A 26922-nucleotide genomic window follows, 5' to 3' on the forward strand; every position below is an offset into this window, starting at 1 on the left:
TGCGCTTATCTAAGATGTTTTGATGCACCATTGAAAGAGAAGTGTTAACGTTGTTGCAAGTGACAGCATATGGTCTGACAAGCAATATAACGTTAGCGGTGCTAGAGGGGGGAATATAATTGTAAAAATGAAAGAAATCTGGAGGTGGTAGTTCAAAAGCAGTGACTCTATCTTACATCTGCAGCCTGCTCTTCATCTTTGCTTAAGGCTAAAGGTTTCCCGGCATAAGACACCTGAGGAGTTGCATTGTGGGTAAGGTTTGGCACCAAGTTCTGAAAACAAAGAAGCAAGTGTGCAACAAAAAAAGAAGATAAGTCTGGTTCTGGTTATTAAGTGCAAAGCTGCAGAGTGGAGTGCCCATGAAGCACAGTAGTGATAATGTTTATAGAAGTTTATACATTTTTTTGGGCTAAGACCTTTAAAAACTAAAAGTAAACTAAGATATTAGCACAACTATTGTATCTACTTAATATACCAGTCATTCATTCATTCACTCATTCATCTTCTGTAACTGCTTGTCCTGTGAAGGGTTGCGGAGGGGCTGGAGCCTTTCCCAGCTGGACAGGACGCCAGTCCATCGCAGGTCTCTTAATATACTAGTCGTATTCTTTAAAAATCTATTTAAGTTCAATCTTGTATGAGCATGGGAATTTGAAATATAAGGGCATGTAACTGGTTATTTTGCCTATACCAAAATTGCATTATGGGAAATGTAGGTTAGGCAACGTGGTGTTTTTTAGTTTTCCAATGATCAAATCTTTTTTCCTTTTCTTTTTTTTTTTTTGGAAGAGTCCTTTTAAATCTGTCTTTTGTGACTGCCCTAATTTATAAAAACAATGCAATGCCAAATCGCTGAAGGGGCCTCTTTGAATAGAGGGATTTGAGTGCACTACAGTTGTATATAAATTATTTACATAAACGTGTATTCACAATTAAAGTACAACATAATATATAAAAGGAGCACCGTCATGTAGTACCACTTACAGTATTAGAACATTAAGTGGATTGTTACTGTCCATCTTTTGTTCTTTCTAATTACAGTTGTTAAACATTAAATTCCTTGCTTTCTAGCCTGGGTTCTGTGGCTTCCATGTGAGAAATACAGCTCACACTCCAGAGTTCTCAAAAGATGAGAAACTTGTTAAGTTGTGTTTTAAAGTTCAGTTCTGTATTTGACTCCCTGTGGACTCCTCTAAATGATGCCATCAGTGCCTTAAATGTAGGAGGATCTTATGGCTTGGAAGGTGCTGAGCGGTTTGGTTGCGGCCAGTACTTGCAGAGTCTCTGAGAGGTCAGAGTCGCCTCGTCCGAACCACATGAACGGCTCTCCTGCCCGCGCCACAAGTGCCTCTGCAGACTTCTGCTTGTGGTTGCGGGTGAACCGCCTGGTTGTGTTGGAACGCCAACGGCCGCCTTCGCCATGAAGTCAGTCTGGTAGGCCGCGAGATTGCCCCTGGCTACTTCGATGCTGTTGTCGGCTCCGTCTTGGCACAGGCAGAAGTGGGAGTTGTGCTGTCTGCGTTCATCAGGACACCTCCTCCGTCCCACACCCTGACGTATAACAGCATAGGAAGATATGGTTGGCTTTGAGGCTGTAATGTGGTTACGAATCTCTACATTTAAAGTCCAAGTTTGCAGGATTTAGTAGTATCTAGTGCACTTGGAGATTGCAATTAGCCTCTTCCCTTTCCTTTCCTAGCTTGGAAAGAACCTAATGTTGCTGCCACTTCAATGTAAAAATACCAATGGCCCTCTTTAAAGCCAGTGTTTGGTGTGCTACTATAAAAACAAAATGGTGCAACATGGCTTCCAAAGCCACAATGATTCACAGTTACAGCCTTAAACAAATCTCCCTCTTTTCCTTTCAGCTGATACAACCTAAACCTGGCACACTGATTATTTAACGATGTCCTGAATTTCTCACCAAATACTCACATGAGAGAAGATGGAGATGTTGTCTTTTAAAGAGTGCTTGTTGTCGTGGTCTGAGAAGGGATACTCTCTAGACTTCTGCAAAACAATCCACAAAGACGATTACCCCCAAATAAAGTGTAAAGGCGTACAATCTGCTGGCTATTCTTTGCAGAAGTGCTTTGATTGTTAGTGCAAGAACAACAATCTTTACTATGATTTGAAAAAGATGCCAAGCATTGTGGAGCACCTGTTGAGCTTTCCATTTAGGATAGCGCTCAAAGTGGAGTGCTTTAGGCGGCACTGACTTGACTTGAGTCAGCATAATCCCAGTGCTTGTGCAGGCCTCACGAGTCTTTGCCTCGTTTTCTGCTGAACCTGGATGAGCAAACTGAGAGAGAAACGACAGAAAAGCTAAAAGCACACATCCAAGATTGAATGTTATGATTTGTAATTTAATTATGTGATGAAATAAAAATAATAAATCCCTTACCCATTTGCCATCATTGCTCATTGAAGAATAATGCTTTCCACCCTTTACCATTTTAATGAAGTCTGAGAGTCGGCTGTAGAGGTTTTCACCAGCAAACACACACACGCGCGCACACTGTCCAACTTAACAACTAATGCAAACACTGGTGACTATGGAAACATGCAGCAGACAAACAACCTGAAATCTGATCCCAGTTTGCCATGGTGACGAGGAACTGGAATTCTGACAGTAAGAAGAAAAAAATAAAAAACATCTTGACTTACTTTTCTAATCAAACACACATAAAATAAATCACAAAGCACACTTAATATATAATTACAGCCAGTTAAGTAATTAATTGTACATTGTCAAGCTTTCTTTGGCATAGAGAAATATGAAGAACCTACCTAGAGACTTTGTTGAGAAGTTGAAGATAAATTTGCAGCAAATGCGTCAGTAATTATTTAAAAAAATGCAGTTTTTAAATCAGGAAATGTGGCAGTGAGGGAATTCATATGCATATATAAAAAAAAAAAAATATGAAAATGACCATTTAGGTTTCTTTATTTCTTTACAAATGATAAAGAAAAACAATACAACTGAATAATTTTAATAAGATTCAAAAGTTATTTTAAAACGTGTTAAAATATAAGCGTCAAATGTCCCAGGTATTCATTTTTTAAAACGTTTAAATGGTGCGAACCAGAGGAGCAGACAACAAATTGCACTTATGGAATTATATTAAAAGGTGTCAATAAAGATAAAGCCCAGATGTGTTGAGTGGAGCTGAACCGAGAAAGGGTGATTGGGCAATAACGGCAAATAATTACTCTAACAGAGTATAAATGAAAGAATAAATTTAGAGAATACAGTGCATCATTAAGTCAATCAGTGGGTGAATTAAAATTAAAACAAAAACACATAAAGCACCTATCCTAATGTTTGCAAAAAGTAATTCCTTTGTTGTCGTGTTGGTGCCACATTTAGACAATTTGTTTTTCATCTAGCGCTGAGCAAGAGGGGATGACAGCGAAAGAAAAACCTTCAGGATCTCAAGAAGATATTAAACCTTTGCTGCAGCTGAGACTTGGCTGTAGTCTGAGCGTCTCTGGTGTATATCTGATGTAGTGCTGAACTCTGAGGACGAGACAATAAAAAGTGGAATTACTGTAATCTTCTCTGTTAAAATCAACACACAGTTGCTTTTGTGAAATATTAAGCTCAAGTTCTGAAGCGGGGCTGTAAATTAGCTGTTAAATCACAGCAATCGCTGCAATATAAAACAAAAATAAACTAAACAATTAAAAGTATATAGATTAGAACAAGTTTAGTCAAAATTCCTTATTCATATCAAGAAGCTTTTCAGCATATTGAGTATTCATTTGTATGACACTGACAACTGATTTGCCTGGTTATATGTGGAAGAAGGTCCAAATATGTTCATATCCTTTTAAGTATTGTATTGTCTACACACTAATGATGATACTTAGTTTTAGTTCTGTATTTTATACAGGCCAAAAAGAAATCAGTGAACACTACTCTGTTTTTGACATGCATTTACACGCGCATGTCCCGTTCATGCTGGTTTTGATCATATCTGGGGACCCTGAGAAACCCGCTTATTCATATTCTGATCATCTCAGAAACTATGTTCTTTAATAGCAGAAAAAGGTAAGCCCGTATGAAGTGTTTACACGCCATAAATACTACAGGCAAGCTTGTTTAGGGTCCTGAAAACAGGTTGTTTATGTTTAACCAGGACACTAGAATTCATTTTGATTATGGGACATGATCAGAATTCATTTACAGTCCCATAGATTTCCATGTAATCATCCAAAATATGATCAAAACTGGTATTAGCCAGAGACTGAAGTCCACGCGTGGACCATGTAAATGCACGCGAGAATTCAGATTCTTACTTTGAATGATCGATGCAGATGTGGAACCACTGAAAGATCTCGTCACTATGGGAACACACTCTTTTCTCGTTTCCCTCTGGAGCTGCTTCTTCAGCTGTTTGGCGAAATGTTGCCACCTGATGAAAATCATCATTTCTATGTAACTCAAAATCTCTATAAAAGTGCAGCTATGTTGTTATCTAAGGTGAGCAATTCTTTTTTTTCAGCTTTTCAAATCAGTCAGAGTACCTTTCCTGTGTGTCGTTGTATTTATTCAGCCTCTCTGCCTCCTCCTGCTTCTCCTCCATCCACCGTTGCAGGAGTCGTTCCTTCTCCCTCCAAGCCTGTTCCAGTGATTCCTTAAGTCTTTTCTGCTCCACGCGCAGGCCTGCCAACTCTTTGGATTGGCACTCTATGGTGAACTCAAATTCTGACAGGCTTGCTTTCAAGGTGTTACTCCTTTTAGCCAGAGTAAGTGCCTCTTGGCGGTATTGGGACACACTGAAAGAAGTGATAAAATGATGATTTATTGATCGCAAGTTTATTCGCCAATACAGAAGACCAACATGTGGATTTAACTGGATTGAGCTGGAGTTATGCTCCTTCTTTAGATGATGTGCAACCAGTGCTGCTAGCTTATGATTTAGACCATACAAAGCAGGCATAACATTATGACCACCTTCCTAATATTGTGTAGGTCTCCCTTGTGCCTCCAAAACAGTACTGACTCATCAGAGAATGGACATGGGCCTTCTGAGGATGAGGCCAGGTACCACCTTGTGCTGTTTTTCTTGTTTTTTTACTTGTTCCTGAATCGTTTGTGCCATGAATAATGTGTCCCTATGTCAAGCTGCATCCTGATGGGGATGGCTGCTGCTGCCATCAAGGAGTGTCATTGCTATGGGGTGTCTCATATATGGTCCACGGAGAAATGGCTTGTGTGGGAGAACAAGCTTGACCTTGACCTCAACCCTGATCAACCAGTTTTGCAGTGTGATGGAAACAAGGAGACTGAACACCTACTTCTCCTATCAGTGGTCATAATGTTAGGCCTTATTCAAAAACTAGTTTAGAGGAAAAAAAGTAGCTAAATAATAAATCTCAGATAGTGTCGGTGCAGTGCTAGCGCTCAATGTTTCTTCGTTTTGGGATGACCTTTATGGTTGGCGTGGCCTGATCACATGAAATTACCGTGAATGCAAGTACTGCAGCTCAGCCTCTTTCAGGCAGAGGACGGTGGTCAGGTCGGAGACGGTCTGAGTCAACTGGGAAGACACAACCAAAGATGAAGTGATTGATTAATGAGTGGAAGATGCCCTGGCTCAACCTTGACTACCATAATAATGACCACTTCACATGGGCAAAAGGCAGGCATTTTAACATTATCACATGTTTGCCAGAGGGTTATTATATGCAAACTGATTATACCTGAAAAGTCCTGTGTCCTGTGGAAGGAGGCTCATGTTTATCATTAGAATCGTCATTTAACCCACCTTTTCTGTCAGGTGTTCACTCTCTCTCAGCTGGAGTTGAAGGAGTCTGGTATTTTTCCCCCTTTCATCTTCACCTTGTTCGAAACTGATAAGACAAGAAAAAAAAAAAACTACTACTACTTTAAAAATAAAGCTTTTTAACACTGAGGACAGTTTCATGATATCTCCGTACCTCTTAGATTGAACATCATCCAAAATCTGTTCGCGAATTTCAAAGCGCTCCTCCAGCTGAGACACTGAAACAAGACAAGACGTACGTGTTTAAAGACTAAGACAAAGACTTAACTGAGACAGGGAGGATCATGCTTGGAAACGAGCGAGGAAATTAATAAGAGTCGTAGCCTACAGCTTGTGAAAACTCCAACGAAGGGGATCTTCTCTTTGTGGTCCCTCTGTTGTAGTCCAGCGCGCACGTGATTCTTCCAGCTGGCCATAGTAATAAACATTAATTTGTCTCTCGGTCCATAAAAATGTCTCGAAGCAGCCAGGCTCTCAGCTCTCACTTGATTTTGACGAAATTATTGCTCAGACGCAGCCATCAGCACAACGCTCCACAGCTCCTCCCTCTTCAATCAGCAGCTTGACATTCCTCCTGCTGGATCTAACTTCCGACCAGGGTCTCCTGACATTATAATATAGTGTGACACTGTCGGCTCCACAGAGGGGCAGTATAGAGCAGATCCAGATCAGGACTGGAACTGCATCAGGCTCCAAATTTGGGACAGACAATGAGGAGGACCTATGTATTCAACTGAATGAATGAATTCTCCAATCAAAAATACTCCAGATTTGAAGCAACATCTGGCAGCATGCACGCCTGGCTGAAAGAATGAATGTAAAGTTACTGCCAGGTGTCCGCTTCCTTGTCTGTGCACCGTTTTAACCTGCTGTCAAAACATCGCTTTTGGAACCAGCTGTTTACAAATTCACAAACTTTAACCTTCAGGACCAGGGGGGTATTCCAGAAAGCAGGTTTACTGGCTTAACTGGATATGTAAACCCAGAGTTAGCGGTAATCCTGGGATTTCGGTTCCAGAACGCTCAAATATGATCAGGCTATGTAAGTAACTATGGTAACATAGGCTCTGAACTTAACTGGGTATGTAAACCCAGAGTTAGCGGGAAACCTGGGATTTCGGTTCCAGAACGCTCAAAAATGATCAGGCTATGTAAGTAACTATAGTAACATAGGCTCTGAACTTAACCTGGTAGGGGTAGGTTTTGTTCAGGTTATGTTCGGGTATTTAAGTGCACGTTCAGCCAGACCACTGTTTCCACACTTGTCACACAATGACGTTTCCTTTTGAGGAAGATCCAATTGACATTGAAGCACAAATCATTGGGGCTATTCACCGTGAGAGGGTGATAAGACCACGACTTAATATCCTTTCTTTTCCTAATGAGTTTTTGCCAGAGCGCTACTGTTTTTCTGCGGAATCCTTAATATATTTAAACAACATTCTCCATCCCCACATTTCGAACGTTACGCATCGTGGATTCGCTCATCGTAATTGTTGCGCGTGCGGGCTCCACCACTCCACCTCCACCTACAACTGAGAAGTTCATAAATTGGTCATTTTCGAACTTGCAAGGCTACACAAATTAGACATAAGTGATTTAGGCGTAGGCCTATTAGGGAAAATGCATTGCACTTGCTAATTTTGCTCCTCCTGGGAGGTTGAGGGCTCCGATGACGTGCCCCCAGGAATCCCCTCCATCATCGGACGCCCTCGATTGATACTGATCGCCGACTCCTCCACAGGGGTGAGGGGGGACACCGCTGGCCCAGAACCGGTCTTCCTCTCCTCTGCTTCCTATTGGCTTTGAAATGAATGTAACTTGTTGCAATATGGCAATTCAAGAATATAATACTGGATAAGTGATGTCTAAGATGATGCACCCAGATATATCTTACCAACTTGGACAATGTTTTTATATTTTGTTTTGACCTGCGGCCACGTTCTCTTGAGGGCGGTCGGGTTACATCTAATTAAAAATAATACAATATATGACAAGGTAGTCTATAGTATAAGAAAGTCTCATACAAAGCAGTTAATATGTAGCCTAATATCTACTGAATTATTGTGCTTCTGACACATTAGTGTGCTATAGCCTACTAAACTTACGCATTTACGCGGTCGGCAATTCTCTGCCAAGCAAGATCTCGTTCCTTGGCAGACGCGCAAGTAGCCTATTGCTTTTTTTCGTGATTATCGCTCTTTCCTCCTCGTACGCCTCGAGCAGAACTTGCTGCTCCGCTTCAGAAAAATAGGCTGCTCTGCGCTTTGCCATTTTTACTCATGGTTTCGACTCTCAATAGATGATGCCTTTATAACTTCGCCGTGATCGCGCACAACTCTAGGTTAAACAATCCGGGGTTGATTGAACTGATTGCTAACCGGTGTTTTGGAACCGACAGCTCGGGTTTAGTCGCCTCAGGTTCAGACAACCCAGAGGTTAAGTTTTATCTCAGTGTTTGTTAAACCTGCTTTCTGGAATACCCCCCAGAAGTCTTAATTTCATCATCTGAAGCTATTATTATAGAATTTATTTATATTTTTTATGAAACTTTTCGATTTTTTTATGGACAATATAAATAAAATAGGACGTGTCCTTTTTTGTAACTTCTGATTATTTCTACTCTTTCTGCTGCTGATGCTATTTGTATGTGTCATAACATTTCAGAATAAAAGCCCTTAGAACAAACTAGAACGTGCTCAACTTTTCTGGAAAGTACTTCCGGTTCACGCCTCTATCAAAATAAGTCGTTGTGGCGGAAATAGTAGCGCGACAACGCAAATATTCTACGTTACAAACTCTTAAGTGAGGTTGTTTATGTTTGCGAAGAAGTTTCCATCTTCAAAATAAAAATAAAATTACTTTTGGAGTTCGTCTTATCGTGAAACCGGAAGTTGTTGTTAGCATTCTGCTCGCTCAAACGTGACGTTCGGTCTGTAAACAGAGTTGCTGGATGGACAGAGAAGAAGCTACAGGCTTGTTTAACTAGGTTCTTAGCTAAGGACTAAACACCACTTTGCTCAGCAAGACAGCACCAGCCTATCGTTTTAATCTCGTTTTGGTTTAATTTAATAACCGTGTTGTATAACTACACTTTCTTAAAGGTCTCTACGAGTCAGCGTTGCTCTTTCGAGCAGCTAGCTCGTCAAGCTAGCACATTATCTAGACTAGATATCTCTTAATTTGTCATTATAATGACTAATCTCGTTCGTTATTGGGTTAAGGTATAGTTTGTTTATGGGTTGTCGGAGACATGGGCACGTCGTCTAGTAGTTAGGAAATCGTCGGTCGTGTGTCCAGTATGAGTGCATCAGCTGGGTACAGAGAGCCAGGGGTCCCCTTGGATAATACAAAGGAAGAAGTGAGTGGACCCAGCTGCACAGGAGATAACAGCAAACATGTAAGTAACTGAACTGCCAAAGGAGGAATTATCATGTTGGCTATGGGTGTATGGCTTGGTTTACTATTTACAATGGTAAATAAGTTGTCACTGTCACCTGTAGTTACTCTGCTTATGACACATTTAGACGTATTAGACAAGTTTGATGATATACATCAATTGGCCAAACAAATATCACCATCAGTCCTTGTTGCATCACCAACTTATATAAAATGATTCTTTGTTTTCCTGATATTGTAGGACTCTGCAATATGTTCAGGTGAAAGTGAAATAAAGAGCTGTGCCGTAGTCAAGTACTCTGCCGCCCCACCGCCTACCAGCTATGCCCTCCTGCAGGAGAAGACAGACCTGAAGCTGCCTCCTGCCAACTGGCTGAGAGAAAACCCTCAGCTGGGCAGCGCTGGCACCACTGTATTAGGGTCCAGCAGCAAGAGCAAGCCTTTTTCCAGGTATGACACTGTTTGTGTGAAACGATGTTGGTCTCCGTCAGAAGTGTTTTATTTATAACCCTGCTCTTGTCCAATCTGATGGAGCGATACCAGTTGATTTCCTGCTTGGATTACAGTATTTGTATTGGACGTATTGACTGCTTAAATACAGTTTGCAGATTTTGTTAACTAGGCAGAGATTTAAATTCAACAGTCATGAGTCCAATCTGTAAACCTTAAATGCAGTGTTTGCCAGTTTACATTTCTGGATTTAAATACTCACTGTGATATCAGCTGTGATCCATTATATCCAGTCAGGATTTAGTTGGATTTACTTTAGTTTATTGGCACTTCTATTACACATTCTTACTCTTTCCTACAGTCTGAAGTCCCTTGATTTAAATTAGCTTTATTGCAAGTTGTATTGCATGCACTTATATGAATAAGGATAAACTAATACAAATGAATCATCTTTATTTAGTACTGGAATATTTTGAAATTTAATTTCTAGTCAACGGTAATTAGTGATACTTTGAATAATCTGACACTGACTGGAATAATATTATATTAGAGTTTGTATTAGAAAGCATCATGCTCTGCGCGCTGCTTAATTGCAGAAACCTGCTGGACAGATGGCCTTTGAATGCACTCATGAAGACTGATTAGTGCTCACTGGGCTTTCCACATTTGGCACAGTGGGTAATGGACTCCATGCAATCTGCCTATTTTCACTGATGTTACAAAACTCTGGTTCAAACCACCAGTACCCAGATTGCTTCTCACTGAATATCTTAAATAGCTAATGATCCTCAATTAGCTGGATTTAAATTGGGGCTATCAGCGGTTGAATTATGTGTACAGATTAATCAGCAGAAGCCTTTAGTCATTGTTAATCAGCCTGACCCTGTTCTATTTTCATATCCTTTGTGTTCATTTTTGCAGTTTTGGGATGGCCTATGACTTCATTGATTGCATCGGGGATGATGTTGACGTGGTATCAGACTCAGAGGTTTGTTGCTGCAAATCTGTTGTAGTCTTTAAGTCTGAAACATGCACATGCAGTGGGTGTTAACATTGTTTTCTGTCGCCTTTAGAACATCAAGAAGCTTTTGAAGATTCCCTACAGCAAGTCCCATGTTAGTATGGCCGTTCACCGCGTGGGGAGGACATTACTTTTGGATGAGCTGGACATTCAAGAGCTCTTTATGAGATCTTCTCAGGTACAGCATATTTCCGCCGTTGATGATGCCATAATAATTTTTGCTCATTTAATTATTTTTATTTACATGATAATATCTTTAAAGTATGTGATTTTGTTTGTGATTGTGTTGTCCCTGTGATGTATCCGTTTTAGACGGGAGATTGGACGTGGCTGAAGGAGTTCTACCAGCGGTTAATCGATCAGAAATGGCAGAGGAAAAAGAAGAGCAAAGAGCACTGGTATCAGAAAGCAATCCTGTCAAAGTTCCTCTACTACAGGTGAGTACATGTTCAAGTAAATGTTTTTAGCATAGAAGTTTGATATTAGTTATTTGGTGATGCTGTTTTTTCTGTTTTAATAACAGTAGCAACTTCTGTGTTTCCTGCAGTATAAATGGTGATGGAGCAGCAGAGCCTGTATCAGACAACCTGAATGAAAGGGAGGAGGAGAATGAGGCTGAGGAGTTCAGCTCTTCATGGCCCACCGCCTTCACAAGCACTTCTGATGCAGAAGAATCAGATGCTCCCAAAGAGGTAGCGTAGCTATTGGATAGCCAATGACTTATCTCCAGTAAGACAAACATATTTTAGAAGGAATTAAGGGAGGATTACGCTGATTTTTGGTCTTGGCTTGGAGGGAATTATCTGTGTCATATTGTGTCACAGCCTATTGTAATAAAAATAAAACACTGATTCTGTGAAATGTGCAGGAAAATGTTCCTGTGGACAGCAAGTTTGCGCTGGGCCAGGTGACGTCTGTACCTAAAGAGCAAAACCTCCCTACTCTCTTCAACGAAGGGGAGAACAGTCAGGTAACCTTTTAACTAACCTTAGCTGTTTAATGCTAGAGCTGGCAGCTAATGTGCAACTTAAACTGACTGTTATATACTCTGATGTCACTCTTCACAGGGTTTAAGAAATGACTTTGTGCGAAACATCATGTGGACGTTTGAGGACATCCACATGCTGGTTGGGTCCAACATGCCTATTTTTGGCGGTGGTCGCTATCCTGCCGTCAGTTTGAGACTCAGGTTGGTATCTGTCTCTCTTTGATAATGCAACATAATCTACGCACTTAATGGAACAAAATAGGTTGACATACAGTCTATCAACGTTTTAATTTAGTTCTGCTCGCCTCGGGAGATGAAGGAGAAATGTAATTTTGGATGCTGTATCCTCATCAGAGTCTTTCCTGCTAAATCTAATTGTTGACATCTAACTTTCTCTCTGTGTTTTTCAGGGACAACAACAAACCAATCAACATATTGACAGGTATAGATTACTGGCTCGACAATCTGATGTGCAATGTCCCAGAACTTGTCATGTGCTTTCACGTCAATGGCATTGTTCAGGTAAATTACATTTTGCTATTGTCCAGTATTGAAGTATGCCTTTTCATTTGTTGGATGGTTGCCATAGTTAATCTTCATAGCAGAACATGAATTATGTTTTCTGCTGTAGTCATTTCTAATGGCAGTAAGTAGACTTTAAAATCATTAATACCATAGTACATTAAGCTAATGCTAGTTAATCTATACACATAATAGTACAGTACACAATAACAATACATAATAGAAATGATACACTTACAGCTCAGGTATATCATATGGAGTAGATACTCCTGGAGTACCTTTCTGCATACATTGTATATTAATGAGGATACATACATACAGAAAACACCTCCCCAACACATGAACATACTGAAATCTGAAAAATAACAATTCCCCACTTGGGAACTGAGGCCTTCTGAGAAGCATGTGCATGCACTATTGAGAGCAACACATAGTACAACTTCATACGTACCCAATAGATACCAAATAGAGGTTAAAAGGGAAACCAGATTGCAATTTTGATAGCAAATTAATAGAAAAGGTGGTACTAAATTTTCCCATCGTTTTTGCCTTCATGGTTTTCCCTGCAGAAATATGAGATGATAAAAACAGAAGACATCCCTCATCTCGAGAAGTCAACTTTCTCTACCAGAGTAGTGAAAGACATCGCCCAAAACATCCTCTCCTTCCTTAAGTCCAACTGCACCAAAGAGGGTCACACCTACTGGCTTTTCAAAGGTGGGAAAACAGAAGTCTTTTGGAAGCGTTGTGTGCTTGTCTATCTCAGTGTTATCTAATGGCATTTTTTTGAATCCACAGCTAGTGGGAGTGACATTGTGAAGCTTTATGATCTTACCACTCTATGTGAGGAGGCGGAGGAAGACAAATGTCAGAATCCCTTCACTCTTCCTGTGGCTGTGTTACTGTACAAGTAAGTGCATGGGGAAGCCTCACAATATGAGCATCTTAGTGTTTTGGGATTGTTTTTGCAGATTGTATTTGGTTTATATTTGGTTATATTTGGTTTGTCATACTTAATGCATTATAAAATCTTCTTAATTAAAGGAATGTAAACTGAAATCATATGTATGATCAGAAATAAAGCTGCAGAGCTGTACTAAGTTCTTGTCGTCTTTCTGTTTTGCGACACAGAGTGGCCAGCAACTTGATGCTGAAAGCGAGGCAAAACCGAAAGCACTACGGCACAATCAGAACTCTGCTCTTAAACTGCGTCAAGCTTCTGGATCAAGAGAGGCATCCTCAGGTAGGTGTCACCTCAACAAAATGACAGCAAGTCCTGCCCTCCTTTCAGAGTCAGAATAATAGGTTTGATTTAAACTCTCAGACTACAGTTAAAAGATAAACTGCTAAGTAAAATGATACAGACGGAGCACTTACCAGAGAATCCTCCTTTAAGTAAAAATCTATTTTAGGTTTTTAGATTCATTTATATATATTTTCCCTATATTTATACAGCGGAGAAAGTACAAGGTAGATCTACTTGATTAAATCTGAGAGTGGCATATTGTAGCTTAGATGTGAATTGAACTTGACTCCTGTCCTGATCTCTTCTATCTCCTGCCTGTTCAGATCATCGCCTCAGCCCACTACATGCTGTCAGAGCTGTTCCAGCTCGACGAGCCTCCAGAAGAAGACGGAGGGGAGTCGCTGCGGGCCGGTGGCTCGGAGGACAGCTACAGTGACGAAGACAGGGAGGAAGAAGAGGAGGACCTGACAGAGGACAGCGACGATAATGGCTCCTTCGGTAACTGCTCCAGTCCACAGGATGACAGTAAAGCAGTGGCTGTGATCCGCTCTGTAGGAGAGCTGTCGGTCCCAGAGAAATACAAATCCACTCACCAGATCAGAGTGAGTGAAATGTTCTTTGTGCCTCCACCTGCACACAGAATGAATGGGACAAATGAGAGCAAACGGATAAATGCGTTGTATGTAAAAACAAAAAAGATAATCTTTCCCTTTATAACTTCTGCAGCCAAGTGGTGCATTCCCTGTGTCTCAAGACAAAGAGGAGCGATGCAGACACGTCCTGAGCTATGTACTAAAGGCAAGTTACTGCATGACATGTATATTTATTTCACATACTGTGCTAAGATTTCAAGTGCCTTACGAAGTTTGTCAAACTCAAAAGGAAACATCACCTAGTTTACATATCAAAGCCAGCTCTTGGAAGAGAAGAAAAAAGCTTGTCAGATGTCTCCAGTATGTCACTACTAGTTACTATACACCTCAATCTTTTACTGAACTGTTGGTGGCTGAGTTGTGTTGTGGCCAAGTATTGAAAAGTCAAGTGAATGCCATAAAAATAGTGCCCTGGTACCCATTTTAGTTGTTTAAAGACTCCTAAATTGCTGGGGTACCCTTTTACTAAATGGCTTATATTCAATGCACAGGGGTTGAAGGCAGTGGACGGCAGCATCAAGAAGGAGAGTGATCTCCCAGCTGCAGACCCCAATACACCCATTCCTCTTAAATATGAGGACAGAAGTGCTAACGGAGCATGTGCTGCTGAGAAAGGCATCTCTCTTCTGCTTGAAAGAGGTCAGTCTAGAGTCTTCAATTGATATAATAGTAATCCTGTAAAACTAGAAGTAAATAAACTTCACGACCTACTCTGAGGTTCAATTCGTTTCTGTTTTTGCTACATGTGCACATAAGCAGCGGAGCCCTTGCAGGCGGACCAGAAACACCCGACACGCTCAGGGATGATCCCGGGCTCCTGGCAGCACCGGATGAAGCTGCAGCTCTTCCTGAAAGCCTCCAAGGCCTACTACGTCCTGTCGGATGCAGCCACAAACCTGCTCAAGTATGGACGAGCTTTACGCTACATCAAGCTATCTCTGCAGTGTTATGGTAAGTTTATTTAACTTGCGTATCAAGTGATTTCACCGTTTTTTAAGTAGGATTCTGTTTATGTTCCGCATATAATTGATACAGGCCTGAATTATATATAAAATATGCATTTCATATAATTCATAATAGGACAATTATAACTCTAACGACATTGCTTTTTTGAATAGTTCAGTTGTGATCTTGTAGCATTTACAAACAGCTCCTTGAATATTTTATGAATGAATAACGACATTCATTTCTCCATTCTGCTGTTTCCTCCAGACGCCTATTGTTCAGTGAGCAGTACACTGCACCCACAAGTGCTGCAGTTTCACAGCCAGTGCCTGTCTCTGTGTGGGGACATCCAGCTGATGTTGGCCCAGAATGCCAACAACAGAGCAGCTTACCTGGAGGAATACAGCTACCAGACCAAAGAGGACCAGGATATCCTGCACAGCCTGCACAGAGAGAGCAGCTGCCAAGGTCAGTCACTAAAGGAGTTTCATCCATAAGTGGTGTCTATTTCAGCTCCCCCAACATCTTACACATTAAAAGTGCCTACTTCACTCCAGAATGCCCTAAAATCTGCTGCCTTTTCTGGTTGCGTTCAATAATTGATTGCTCCATTTGTCATTTTTTTTACTGTCTGCCTGCTAGCCTTCAACATGGCAACTGACCTGGCCATGGACCCAGAATACCAACTGTTTGTTAGCAGTAAGTGCTACGAGGCAGCGTACGAGCTGCTTGTCTCTGAGCCTTTGAAAGACCATACGTCAGATCAACTGGCTCCGGTTCTGAAGAGGCTGGGAAACATCCGCAACGAGATGGGAGTTTACTATATGAACCAAGCTGCCGCCATGCAGACAGAGAAAGAGGGTAAAGTTTTGATACTGCCTCATGCATTTATTTATGCTATTTTGACCAGCATCTCCAGAATTTCTGAACTTCAATTTGCTTTGCAGAGAAGAATGTCAAAAGACAATATTTTTGTATTGATATCAGTAAAAATATGGAGTAAAAATTATTTATACAAGCTTCTACCTCTTCCTTCTAGTTAAGAAGTCTGTGTCTATAGCAGAGCAGGAAATGTGGAAAAAGAGTTTTGCCTTCTTCGAGAAAGGAATGAAAGACTTTGAAGCCATCAGAGACAGCACAAACACAGCCTTACTGCTGTGTAATACCGGCAGGCTGATGAGGATCTGTGCTCAGGCCCACTGCGCCGTCGCTGTAGACCAGAGCAGAGGGGAGTTCTCACCTGAAGAGGCTCTTTACTACAACAAGGTAACCACATCTTTTAAGTCTTAAATTCTGCATTGAGTCTTCTACAGTCTCTTTGATCTGACTGTTTGCAGTCTAATATACTATTAATACTTCTTCTTTTAACCCCAGGCCATTGATTACTACTTGCGGGCAATGAAGTCACTGGCATGCAGAGAGAACCACCCAGCAGTTTGGGATAGTGTGAACTGGGAGTTGTCTACTACCTATTTCACCCTGGCTACGCTTCTGCAAGACTACGCCCCACTGTCCAGGAAGGCACAGGAGCAGGTGGGGTTGTTACATAAAATAGTGAACAAATATTGTAAAGTTTTAATAGTCCTCCATTTTTTCCAATTATTATACACCCATCAGCCGTAACATAATGACCATAATGGTCATAATCCCTGGTCAAGTGAATAACACTGATTATGTTGTTGCCATGGCACCTGTGAGTGGGTGGGATATGTTAGGCTGCAAACTCACCGTGATGTGCTTGGTCTCCAGCACACAAAGTAACATCCTGTTATTCACTTCACCGGTTGGTGGTTTTAATGTTATGGCTGATTTCATCATTGTCCGTTGTTTGGCATCAGTAACTTCTAGGCGTGTGACCAAATTTTAAATCATCCATCCCTGTTTTTGTCTTCCCAGATTGAGCGGGAGGTGACCGAGGCGATGATGAAGTCCCTGAAGTACTGTGACCTGCAGACTGAATCGGCTCGACAGCCGCTCTACCAGTACAGAGCGGCCACCATCCACCACCGCCTAGCCTCTATGTACCACAGCTGCTTTCGCAACCAGGTGGGGAAAAATGTGAAGTAATTGAATAATATTAAAAAAATATATGTTTTCTTCTCATTCTCAACCTCTTTGTACATTAAAACAAAAGCAATACAGGCTGAAAGATTGGGAGCAGATTGTCTGTACTTCTAACTTACAGCAGTAAAATGCGCTGACGGGTGCTTTTGGCTGTAACTGTGTGACAGGTGGGAGATGAACACTTGAGGAAGCAGCATCGGAGCCTGGCCGAGCTTCACTACAGCAAGGCTGTCAGTTTATTCCTCAGCCTCAAAGATGCACCCTGTGAGCTGCTCCGCACTCTGCTGGAGAGAGTGGCCTTCGCTGAGTTTACCATGGCAGGTGAGCAACACACAGCAGTGACTGGTTTTGTCGTGAGGAGGATAGTGGCATTGCTCTTAAAGTAATGTTTCATGTTGTGTTTAACAGGTCAGAGCAGCAGCGCGGCTAAGCTAAAGAGCCTGACTGGAGCAATAGAGGTCATGACGGAAACTCGCTTTGCTTTCCAGCTGATTCATAAAGAGCTGCTGGAGGAGCAGACGGAGGTACGTTACAGAACAGCAGATAATTAGTTAATGCTCTCCCGTGCTTTTTTTGTTTTTGCAGAGCTTTGCCCAGTCACTGTGTAGCCAATAACACCTTTGTCTTTCACTTCCTGTCTAGTTGAGTGAATCAGACGCCGCTGAATCAGTAGAGTCTCCTGATGTCTCCAGTGGACCCACAGCGGGACTGAACCTCGAGGAAGTGATGAAGTTAATTGGCGTGTTTGAGCCAAGTTTCTCCTTCCTGCTGCTGCAGGTGATCAAACTGATGACAACAATTAAACGGAAACCAAGGTGAGCAACAATCTTAAACTCTATTTTGCTATCCATGTCTGAGCTGCCAGTAGATAAAATATTTAATCCCACGATTTCCATAGTTAATGCAAATTCATCTTAATTTCTTTTTTGTGTGTTTAGTCTTTGTCTCTTATCTACATCTTAGCTGCTCAGAGAGCTCCCTGCTCAGTTCATAACTCAGTTTACATCTGGAGTATATGCAGAGAATCATCTAGCAGGATTTTAAAGCTGAACTTAATGTTGAAGAGACCTGTGTCTTAATCCATTTCTGCTCGCTTCTTTTGGGATTTTTGGATTCTTGCTTTCCACAGCATTACTGCAGCAGTGTGGGCCGAGGTCATACTAACAGAAAGTTAAAAGGATTTTGCCTTAATGGGTTCATTTAGCCCACATTTATGTATTTAATATTTAGCGGTTCTTACTCCTGACCAAATTTTTTTATGTTTGTTGCAGCAATAAAGACGAGGAGCTGTTGAAAACCTATAAGAACGTGTACTCAAAGCTGTTGCGTGCGGAGAAAAATGCACCTATTATCAGCCGCGTCGAGCACTACGTCGAGCTACTGGAGCAGCTGACGCCTCAGACGGGAAGTAATGACACAGGCAAACCTTAACAAGGAAGATCCTCCAGACTTTGACTTCCAGGCTTCATTCTGGGGAACACTTGACCTTTTCAAAACAGTGACTTAAAGTTATTTACATGCACATGCTCAGGCTACACTGTCCTATTCTGTATTACAGTTTCAAAGCTAATTTCACCTTCTGCGCCTTTAAAATGAATCCATCTTTTTCTAACATTTGCATTACAGGTTTTGAAATGTACACTTTTGTGAAGAGATGTAAATTCAGAATGTTTTTTTTTTTCTTTCTTATCGCTTATTAAAGGGTACCTACTGTTTTTTACAACCTGGACCTTATTTCTGGCATAAAATACGGTCGTTTACTCACCCATATAACTTTTGTGTAATTTGTATTCCTTCAGGAGATAATTAGATCAGCGTATATCCATCTAGTGGGAGTGACTGGGGCACCGAAACACAGCCTCTAAATAACGCATTATCTGCCGTCTCTCAGAGACAACATCATCCAGGTCAGAAGACATCTTTGAAGATGATAACAGGTAACTCCGTACTCAACAGGGAATAGCACTAGCGTACGATAACAAAATATTGGTAAAATGAACGAGTTATTTAGAGGCTGCGTTTCGGTGCCCCAGTCACTCCCACTATATGGATATACGCTGATCTAAATATCTCCCGAAGGAATACAAATTACACAAAAGTTATATGGGTGAGTAAACGGCCGTATTTTATACCAGAAATAAGGTCCAGGTTGTAAAAAACAGTAGTTACCCTTTAAGCGGCTATGGGTCAAATGCAGAGCTCCTATGTGTAGGATTTGTTTTCAGTTTTACCAGAAACCACCCATATTGTCTAATCTTTCTAAAAACACGATGTTACGGAAAATAATCACGTGAATTATACACATAGGAGCTTGAAAAATGCTAAATTAGTCATTAATATTAATTGGTGTTTTTGATATTCAACAATACCAACAATGCTGTGAATAAATTAGACTGACCCGTGAATGACAGCTTAAAGGAGCTCAGCTGTGTTACTTGCTTTACACAACAACGGCGTGCAATAGTTCGACAACGTTCAATGCAAACTGTAGAGGCTATACTATACAGTGCTGTACTGTAATGTATAAATGTGAGTTTATATCAGCATGGTTTGCTGTGAAACGAAATAAAAGGTTTTTAAATTTTATACACCGTTTTGTTTCATTATATTGTCAGTTTCTCATAATAGGCTTCGCTCCGGGACACACGTGATTAACCAGAGTATTTTCATGAGGTCTTTTTAAATAATAAATATACAGTGTGATCACACATCCTATACTAATGTTTCACGTAATTTAGATTAAAAGGTTTTTGTGGATTAGGTAAGAGTGTACCCTGTGGTTTCTGGCGGTGGTCCTCTGCTGTCGGGGTCGCCAAAGAGGAGGACACGATGTTTTCAATGCGGTGTCAGTGAACTGGGTCACCTCACTGTTAAAGAGCTGTGTCCACACCAGATGGAGCTGCAGCCGTGTCCAAACTGTCCCTGTGCCTCATTAATCAGGCTGTGCTGTGGGACTGAATGTAAGAAGCCACAGACTCATTAAAAGACTCAGACTGTGAGTTTATACTGGAAACCTCATTAGAGTAGAATAAAAAAACAAATTGGAACTCTTTCATATATTAGTGCACTTTGTAAAACTATTCAAAGATAAATACCAAACATGGTATTTTGATAAAAATGGGATACAGATGAAAGAAAGGGTTGCTAAAAACATTTCTCCAGTGTGATTCTGTACAATATAGTGCAATAGTCCTTTCTGGATCATCACCACCATCATTTGGAGCAGTGAGTCAGTCATTGTATAACACAGCGGTCAGACGTCTGAGGGTCCTCTTGAGAAGTCTGTTTCTCCTCTTTGTGCTGAGACGATTCATGGTTCAAAATATTCTGGAGGATGTCTTTGCCCTCGCTCGACGGCAAGTTGTAGAAAAAGTACTGCGGCGCCATCTGGATGAACCTAACGGGAAAGAGAGAAAGGACAAAATCAATTCTAGTGACGCATTTGTGTGGAATAAAACCGAATCAAGCTTGATTTCAATTTTTCGGCCGGGTTTCATTTTGAGTGACACACACTTTTGTTGGAGGACTTACAGTACATCTGCCCCTCGCATTACTTGAGCTGCAATGAACGGATTCACACGTTCCAGGATGTGGAATTTAAGAGAGCGTGACAAAGGCTGCACGGCTTTCTATTCCTCCATTAAGCTCCAGCGCCACATTCCCAGAGATCTGTGCAATCCGTAATCCCTCCTCCAACTAGCAGATACTACAGGGCAGGATTATAATACCTTCCTCCACAAGCTGCATCACTGGTCTCTGCTGAATGGCAGCTGCTCATGTGGTTCAAAAGGGAAGAGGAATGTGACTGACTGATTACTTATAAGCCTCTTCAAATGTGAAAATAAGAGGGTGGTCTACTGGCTGCCTTTACAGCAACAACATACTGCATTCTGCTTAGCAAAACTGCACACATGCAAATACAAAACGCAAATTAAAATGCATAAAGAGTGAAATGTCGACGAGCTGAGACTTACTCCTCCGGTGTTATGTGGGTTACGGTGCGGAGGCAGTTGTCTTCAGAGAAGGAGTGCTCGTGGAACAGCACCCAGTCCGGAAGGCCCAGCTTGGGGCTTTTGGCCCCGTAGCCGGACGAAGGGTGGATCTGTGCCACGTGCTTATGGGTCAGAATGAAGTAGTTCCCTGATCCGTCCACATCCCGCGCCACCTGAGGGGAAACCAGAGCCAGAACTGGTCAGTCCATTCCCAATACAAAATGCACCATACTTTTGATTCTGCCATCAATAGAAGATAATGAAGATAAAAAAAAAAAGGCAAAAAACATAATACAAGCAAGAAGAAAAGGCTAAATTCTTTAAATAAATACAGAAAGAAGCTGAAATGGCAGGTAAAATGGAAGCGTGAACGCTCAGTTTGAAGCATCAGATGAAATAAAGGATGGTTCAGATTTCGAAAGGAGCAGAAATATTTATTGAATTGAGCTAGAAGGTTGTGGTGAAGTCCAAGTTGTGAAAGGAAACATTGCTATCACAGGAGTATAAATGATATCAGTTGATTTTTTTGGTGTTGTTCAAAGATAAAGGCATTAAAGGGTCAGCTGAAGTGCCGGCATCGAAGGGTGTTGAAATACCAGCCGAAGAGGAAGCAATTCAAGTAGCCGAAGTGTCATTTGAAAGGAAAGAGATGAAAGCAGGTGAAACGTCTGTCGAAGCGTTGGATCTGAAAGTTGCCGGACTGCCAGGTTACATAAAATATTAAATTCAGTGTGTTGCGGCGCTTCAGAGGCGTAATAAAGTTATATTTTTTTCTGACCTGCATGAAGAAGCCTGCCAGGAGAGCTCTCTTGATGTTGACGGTGTTGGCTCGGGAACCGAAGGCGGGCACCGAGACGGGCAGCTCGATCCTCTTCAGGGTGTCTGTGAGCTCGGCGCGGAGAGCGTCAGCCATCAGAAGAGCGGCGTGGTTCAGGTGGAAGTCCCGGCACCACTTCTCCACGTTGCAGTCTAACCACAGGACACAGGAAGGCAGAATGAGCTGCCGTGTGAGGACAGTCGTCGTTGGGGTTAGTTTCCGTGTAGGTGATGCTCTCTGAACTCACATGCATCCTGCTGGCACTGTTTAAAGGCCTTGTAGATGTTGACGAGGGTGAAATGATCTCCCTCTGGGTGCTGGAACTTCATGTGGCACTGTGTCGCCTCTGGCTTCAGCTCCACAGAGGGAACCATGAAGCAAGATGGGGCTAAAAAGCAATCCACAAAACCTTACATCAAACATCTCCCACTGAGTTTTAGTCATGGTAAATATTTCAGACTCCAACTGTCGCTTTATAGGAGCATTTTCCTTGGAGGATTAACAAAGCATTCTGATTGATTCTGAACTCCTGGCCTGTTACCTGTTAGCATGGCCGCAATGATGACCACCTCGCTGACGCAGTCAAACTCACAGGAGGCGAGCAGGGTCTTGGCCATCTGCGGCTCCAGCGGGAACTCAGACATGATGATGCCCATCTCGGACAAGTTGCCGTCGTTATCCAGAGCTGCGAGGTAGTCCAGTTCCTCCAAAGCCTGCATTAGGCCTCCAGGATCTGGGTTGGAGAGGTTTTTGGATTATAAACCTTAAAAGTTAAACCTTGGTCAGACATTTTTTTATTTTTTTTTTATTTGACCAAATCCTGCAAAGAACCATATAAATATCGTTATAACTCTGGAGTATTTAAACTGGTGGATTATTAATTGCATACAAATACAGTTTTTGATTAAACCTGTTATGGACTATTTGTCTGTTTTTGTGATGTAATCCAAAGTGGTCCCCCACTGAGATAACCCCAGCACAGTATCTGGGCACCCTGATGGGAATGATCAGAGTGAATGGGCAATAACAGATTAGGATTATATAATCCTCATCAACATCTGCCATGTATCACTATGCTAAATGAAAAGTCTTTCATGATACAATTTTTTTTTTGATTTTGGTCATCACGCGAACACAGAGAGAGATGGATCGAGTACAAACAATGGAATTAAAACTTAGATGCTGCCTGTTATCGCCTGCCCCCCCCCCCCCCCCCCCTCCCTCACATCTAGTCTAGCATCTCTAATCAGTTAATGGGAGGCTCAGTGTGTTTGCGTTAGTGGGGGTGAATAAATCCGGGGAAACAAAAGCACATGGAAGCAGGTCAGCTCCAGCAGGATGCTCGCAGAACAGGAGCTGTCAGTTCAGCTGAGGCACGGCTCACTGGCTTCCAATCAAAAAAAAAATCAAAAAACAAAGTTCCTTTCTGTTTGAAACAAAAGGGAACGGACTGAATGAACCCAAATGTAATATCATCAACGAGGACATGTAATTTAGGGAACAACGGGGGCTCAATCGAACACAAAGTGCAAAAAAAAAAAAAAAAAAGAACATCTCTCACCTGGCCTGTCGATGAAGTCGCAGTGGCCCAGTCCAGCGATCTCCATCCTCTTCAAGAAGAGCACGGTGGAGGTGATGTCAGACTCCACGATGTGAGGCCGTGTCTCAGCAGGAAGCTGTCTGTCCTTTGGGTACAGACGAAAACATTTGCCTACAGGACAGGAAAACACTTTTCAGACCAGACAGCAACTGATTTGGCAGCTGCAAATTCACACCGAACAGTCTAACTCCTCACCTGCTGGACCTGCCAGCTGCTTGCGACTCTCGGTCTGACCGATGCTGACCGGCTGAATGATGACTGAGTTTGTTCTGATCCTGGGGTTGTGGACCTGCAATGGCAAAGCAATGTGTTTGACCCTAATTATATACTGGGTTAAAAGTCTACTTGCATGTCAGTACATTAATAAATAAAACATGTTAGAATATAATAATAAATCGTGCTGCTTTTCTGCATCACGAGAACTTTTCTTTCATTAGATTTAGCTGCATGAGGCTTCATTTACTGTGGGAAGAACCAAACAAGTTTTGAGAAAATATTGAGAGGATTTCTGGGAAGCAATTTCTGCATAATCCCCCAAATCACTGCTTTTGAATATCACACAGAGAAACTAATGCAGTTAACATCAGCAGAAAATTAAAAGAGTACAAATATTGTGAGTTTTTTTATTATTTCCTTATTTCTTTCACCATTCACATGCATGTTTGACTCATTCATCTACAGCTCCTCTCTCCTCTCAAATAGGTCTTTACACCGATCAGTCACAACATCAAAACCACTGACAGGAGAGGTGAATAACACTGACCATCTTGTGACAGTACAATGTTCTGCTGGGAAACGTTTGGACCTGGCATTCATGTGGATGTTACTCAGACATGTACCACCCACCTAGACCAGACCAGGCACCCCCACCCCATAGCAATGACACTCCTTGATGGCAGCAGCCACCCCCAGCAGGATGCAGCCAGACACAGTTGTTTAGGAACAGCTCAAAAAAACATGAAAACAGCGTGAACTTACATATCTTTTCTCAAGCCCGGCATCAATTACAAAGCGTATCGAGCTAACAGCCCAGAAGAAGTCCTCGTTTGGGCTGGATGTGAGGAATACTCGGCGGGTCCGGCCTGTCTCCTCCTCACCCAGGACTGGTAGATTCCCAGGCTGGCCAGGGTGCACAGCAATGGGAAGCAGCTCACCCAGATTAGGGGGTAAGCTTTGCCCCTCATGACACAGGATTTCATGGGCCAAATCAATCTCCTGGTAGAGATTAAATAAAAAGGAAAATCTGACTTGTTTTCAGGCTCCTTGTTTTAACGGTCATGCTTTACTGTTTTGTGTATTTTTACCTGCTTAGTCACCAGAAACACAACCACATCTCCCTCCTCTTCAGCGTGATGTATCTCCAGAACAAGACGGAGGGCAGAGCAGAAGTAGCCGCCGCCCGTGCTGCTGTGCACCACCTCCCCTGCACCGAGGCTCTCCAGGCGGATGGTCGGCACTGCGGACCCGGTGAAGTGGGCCAGCTGCTTGGGGCCGGGTTCAGCAGCCGTGAGGAGGACCACGCGTAGCTCTGGCCTCTGCAGGGCGATGTCCTTCAGCAGACCTTGAAGTACGTCGGTGGCTACTGTCCTCTGGTGGGCCTGGTCCACGACCACTACTCCGTAGCGCTCAAGCAAAGGGTCTGACATCATCTCTCTCAGGAGCATGTCATCCGTGCAGTATCTGTGGTCAAATGATGTATGGCGTTAGGAGGGAGCAAATACAGGCACTGGATAGCATATGCTCATGTTTCCCTAAGAGTAAGAGCATGTAGTCTGAAAAAGTGGGGCAGTGTATTTAAGAGGATTCATTCAGCATACCTCGGTGGGCATCTTAATGAAAGGCACACACTTCAGCTTTATCCCCATTAGTGAGATTTACTGTAATAATTAGTCTTTGGAGTGGTTCTGTTCCTATTATTGGCTGCCTGTTTATCTTATCTCCTTCCTCGCAGTGTGCTGCGTTTCTTTGTTCCCCAGATAACTTATGAGGGACACACATGAGGGAGTGTGACATATGGGCAGACGAGGAGCCGGGCAGCTGTGGAGGAGCCCCTGAAAAGAGCCCCACAAGCCTTTTGTTCACCCCCCTCTTGAGAATGAGAAAGGGCGGGGTGATTTAGCTGCGGGTGTCATGACGATGCATTATAGCGGCAAGAAGAGGGAAAGGGTAAAAAGTGGATACTTTCGGGGGTTTGAAGTGGCTCTGCTTTACCGCACCTGAGGACTGTGTCGCTGGTGCAGCAGGTTTCCAAAGGGATGCTGTAACCCACTTCATGGCCGATGTTGACGTCCATCTCATCAGCCACTCGCAGGGCGAGATCCACGGCCTGCTGTGCGTGGATCTGCGTACAAACCACCATGCCATGCTGGAACTTGTCCGACAGGCAGAACTCTGCACACCACTGAGGAATCTGTTTCAAAATAAGAGCGAGAAAAGTTGTTTACATCACACATGCCTCCCCTCTATGTGTCGAAAAGGACCTTGAGAATCTCCCTGTTACAAAGTTGAAATATTTTCCATGTTAGTGCAATCTAAAGTGTTAAATACGCCACAGTACTCACTTGAGAGCTCCTTCCAGTTTTGGCAGAGCCACTAACGACGACAAACTGTCCTTTGGCCAAAGTGTCCACAAATTCACACTTTGCTTTCCACACTGGCAGCTCTCTCCTTTCTTTCAGCAGTTTGTAAAACCTGGAGGAATAAGGCAGTCCGTCAAACTGGTTGAGCTCCAAGATGTCATCGTAGTCTTTGTCTCCTTGACTCAAAGCTTCTGTGTCTGAACAACAGGGAGAGCCCCCCTCAAAATAGTCCTCTTCAGTTAAACTGGTAACGTCCTCCGCCATCACTAGTGAGCTCGGCGCCTGTCTGGATCAGACTTCATTTACAGATCCACAGAAATGAAGTTCGGAGCTCTCCAGCTCTCAGTAAACTGTTGGGCAGCACACACACACGCCGCCTCTGCAAGTGGAGCCAACTGAAAGGCTCACTAGGCGGCCAGCCCAGTGTTGTCATGTGGCCACTAATCCCACAGAAGTGTGGTCATCAGCAGCTGACACACACACACACACCATATACACACAAGCATACACAATAGTGTGAGAACAGAGATAGATGGACAGAGACTCAGAGGGCTCCAGTGTTTACAAAGACCACTGGCTCACACGCAGTGACTAAAAGCTGTTCATTGTGGAAGATGCATTTATTCATCAACTGAGGTGCAATTTAGCAATTCAATTTAGAAATATGTTAGCTTACTTGTTGCCTGTCAGAATAACGTCCGAGACAAAAACACCAGATAAGAATATTTGTTAATTTAGCCCTTTGTGTGATAAATAATTCCTAAAATCCAAAAAGTCCACTAATTTGATCGTATATGTTTATCTAAGTAAGAATAAAATGCTGTAAATGATTTGGAATCAGTCTGATTATTGAT

At 42.3% G+C, this 26922-nt stretch overlaps 3 protein-coding genes across 4 annotated transcripts; 1 reads left to right on the forward strand and 2 right to left on the reverse strand.

Moving 5' to 3' along the window:
* Nucleotides 1–1184: 1184 nt before the first annotated feature.
* tex36 (testis expressed 36) lies at nt 1185–2712 on the reverse strand. The gene is given in 5 exon segments (XM_084562373.1): nt 1185–1257; nt 1259–1395; nt 1398–1551; nt 1936–2010; nt 2162–2712. Coding segments are annotated over 5 exon segments (687 nt in total). The 5' UTR covers nt 2456–2712; the 3' UTR covers nt 1185–1230.
* A 5572-nt stretch (nt 2713–8284) lies between these two features.
* Nucleotides 8285–19666, forward strand: edrf1 (erythroid differentiation regulatory factor 1). Of its 2 annotated transcripts, none has more exons than XM_084561281.1 (25): nt 8285–9192; nt 9433–9641; nt 10563–10629; nt 10715–10840; nt 10975–11099; nt 11210–11354; nt 11531–11632; nt 11730–11851; nt 12061–12172; nt 12742–12889; nt 12971–13082; nt 13304–13415; nt 13742–14020; nt 14145–14216; nt 14563–14710; nt 14828–15022; nt 15284–15484; nt 15659–15877; nt 16056–16282; nt 16391–16549; nt 16913–17062; nt 17248–17401; nt 17489–17604; nt 17723–17895; nt 18352–19666. In XM_084561281.1, exons 1-25 carry the CDS (start codon nt 9094–9096, stop codon nt 18509–18511), a joined length of 3732 nt encoding a protein of 1243 aa, XP_084417407.1. In that variant the 5' UTR covers nt 8285–9093; the 3' UTR covers nt 18512–19666. The 2 variants fall into 2 exon arrangements, with proteins under 2 accessions (XP_084417407.1, XP_084417408.1); XM_084561282.1 differs by having other exon boundaries at nt 14831–15022.
* A 552-nt stretch (nt 19667–20218) lies between these two features.
* dhx32b (DEAH (Asp-Glu-Ala-His) box polypeptide 32b) lies at nt 20219–26332 on the reverse strand (the record flags this gene model as incomplete). The annotated part of the gene is made up of 11 exons (XM_084562385.1): nt 20219–20477; nt 21055–21245; nt 21851–22041; nt 22137–22277; nt 22431–22622; nt 23451–23600; nt 23685–23778; nt 24468–24704; nt 24794–25169; nt 25706–25899; nt 26051–26332. 11 exons carry the CDS (start codon nt 26330–26332, stop codon nt 20315–20317), a joined length of 2211 nt encoding a protein of 736 aa, XP_084418511.1. The 3' UTR covers nt 20219–20314.
* Between the last annotated feature and the right edge of the window lie 590 nt (nt 26333–26922).

This window comes from Chelon labrosus (genome assembly GCF_963514085.1).
Source record: "Chelon labrosus genome assembly, chromosome: 15".
NCBI lineage: Eukaryota > Metazoa > Chordata > Actinopteri > Mugiliformes > Mugilidae > Chelon > Chelon labrosus.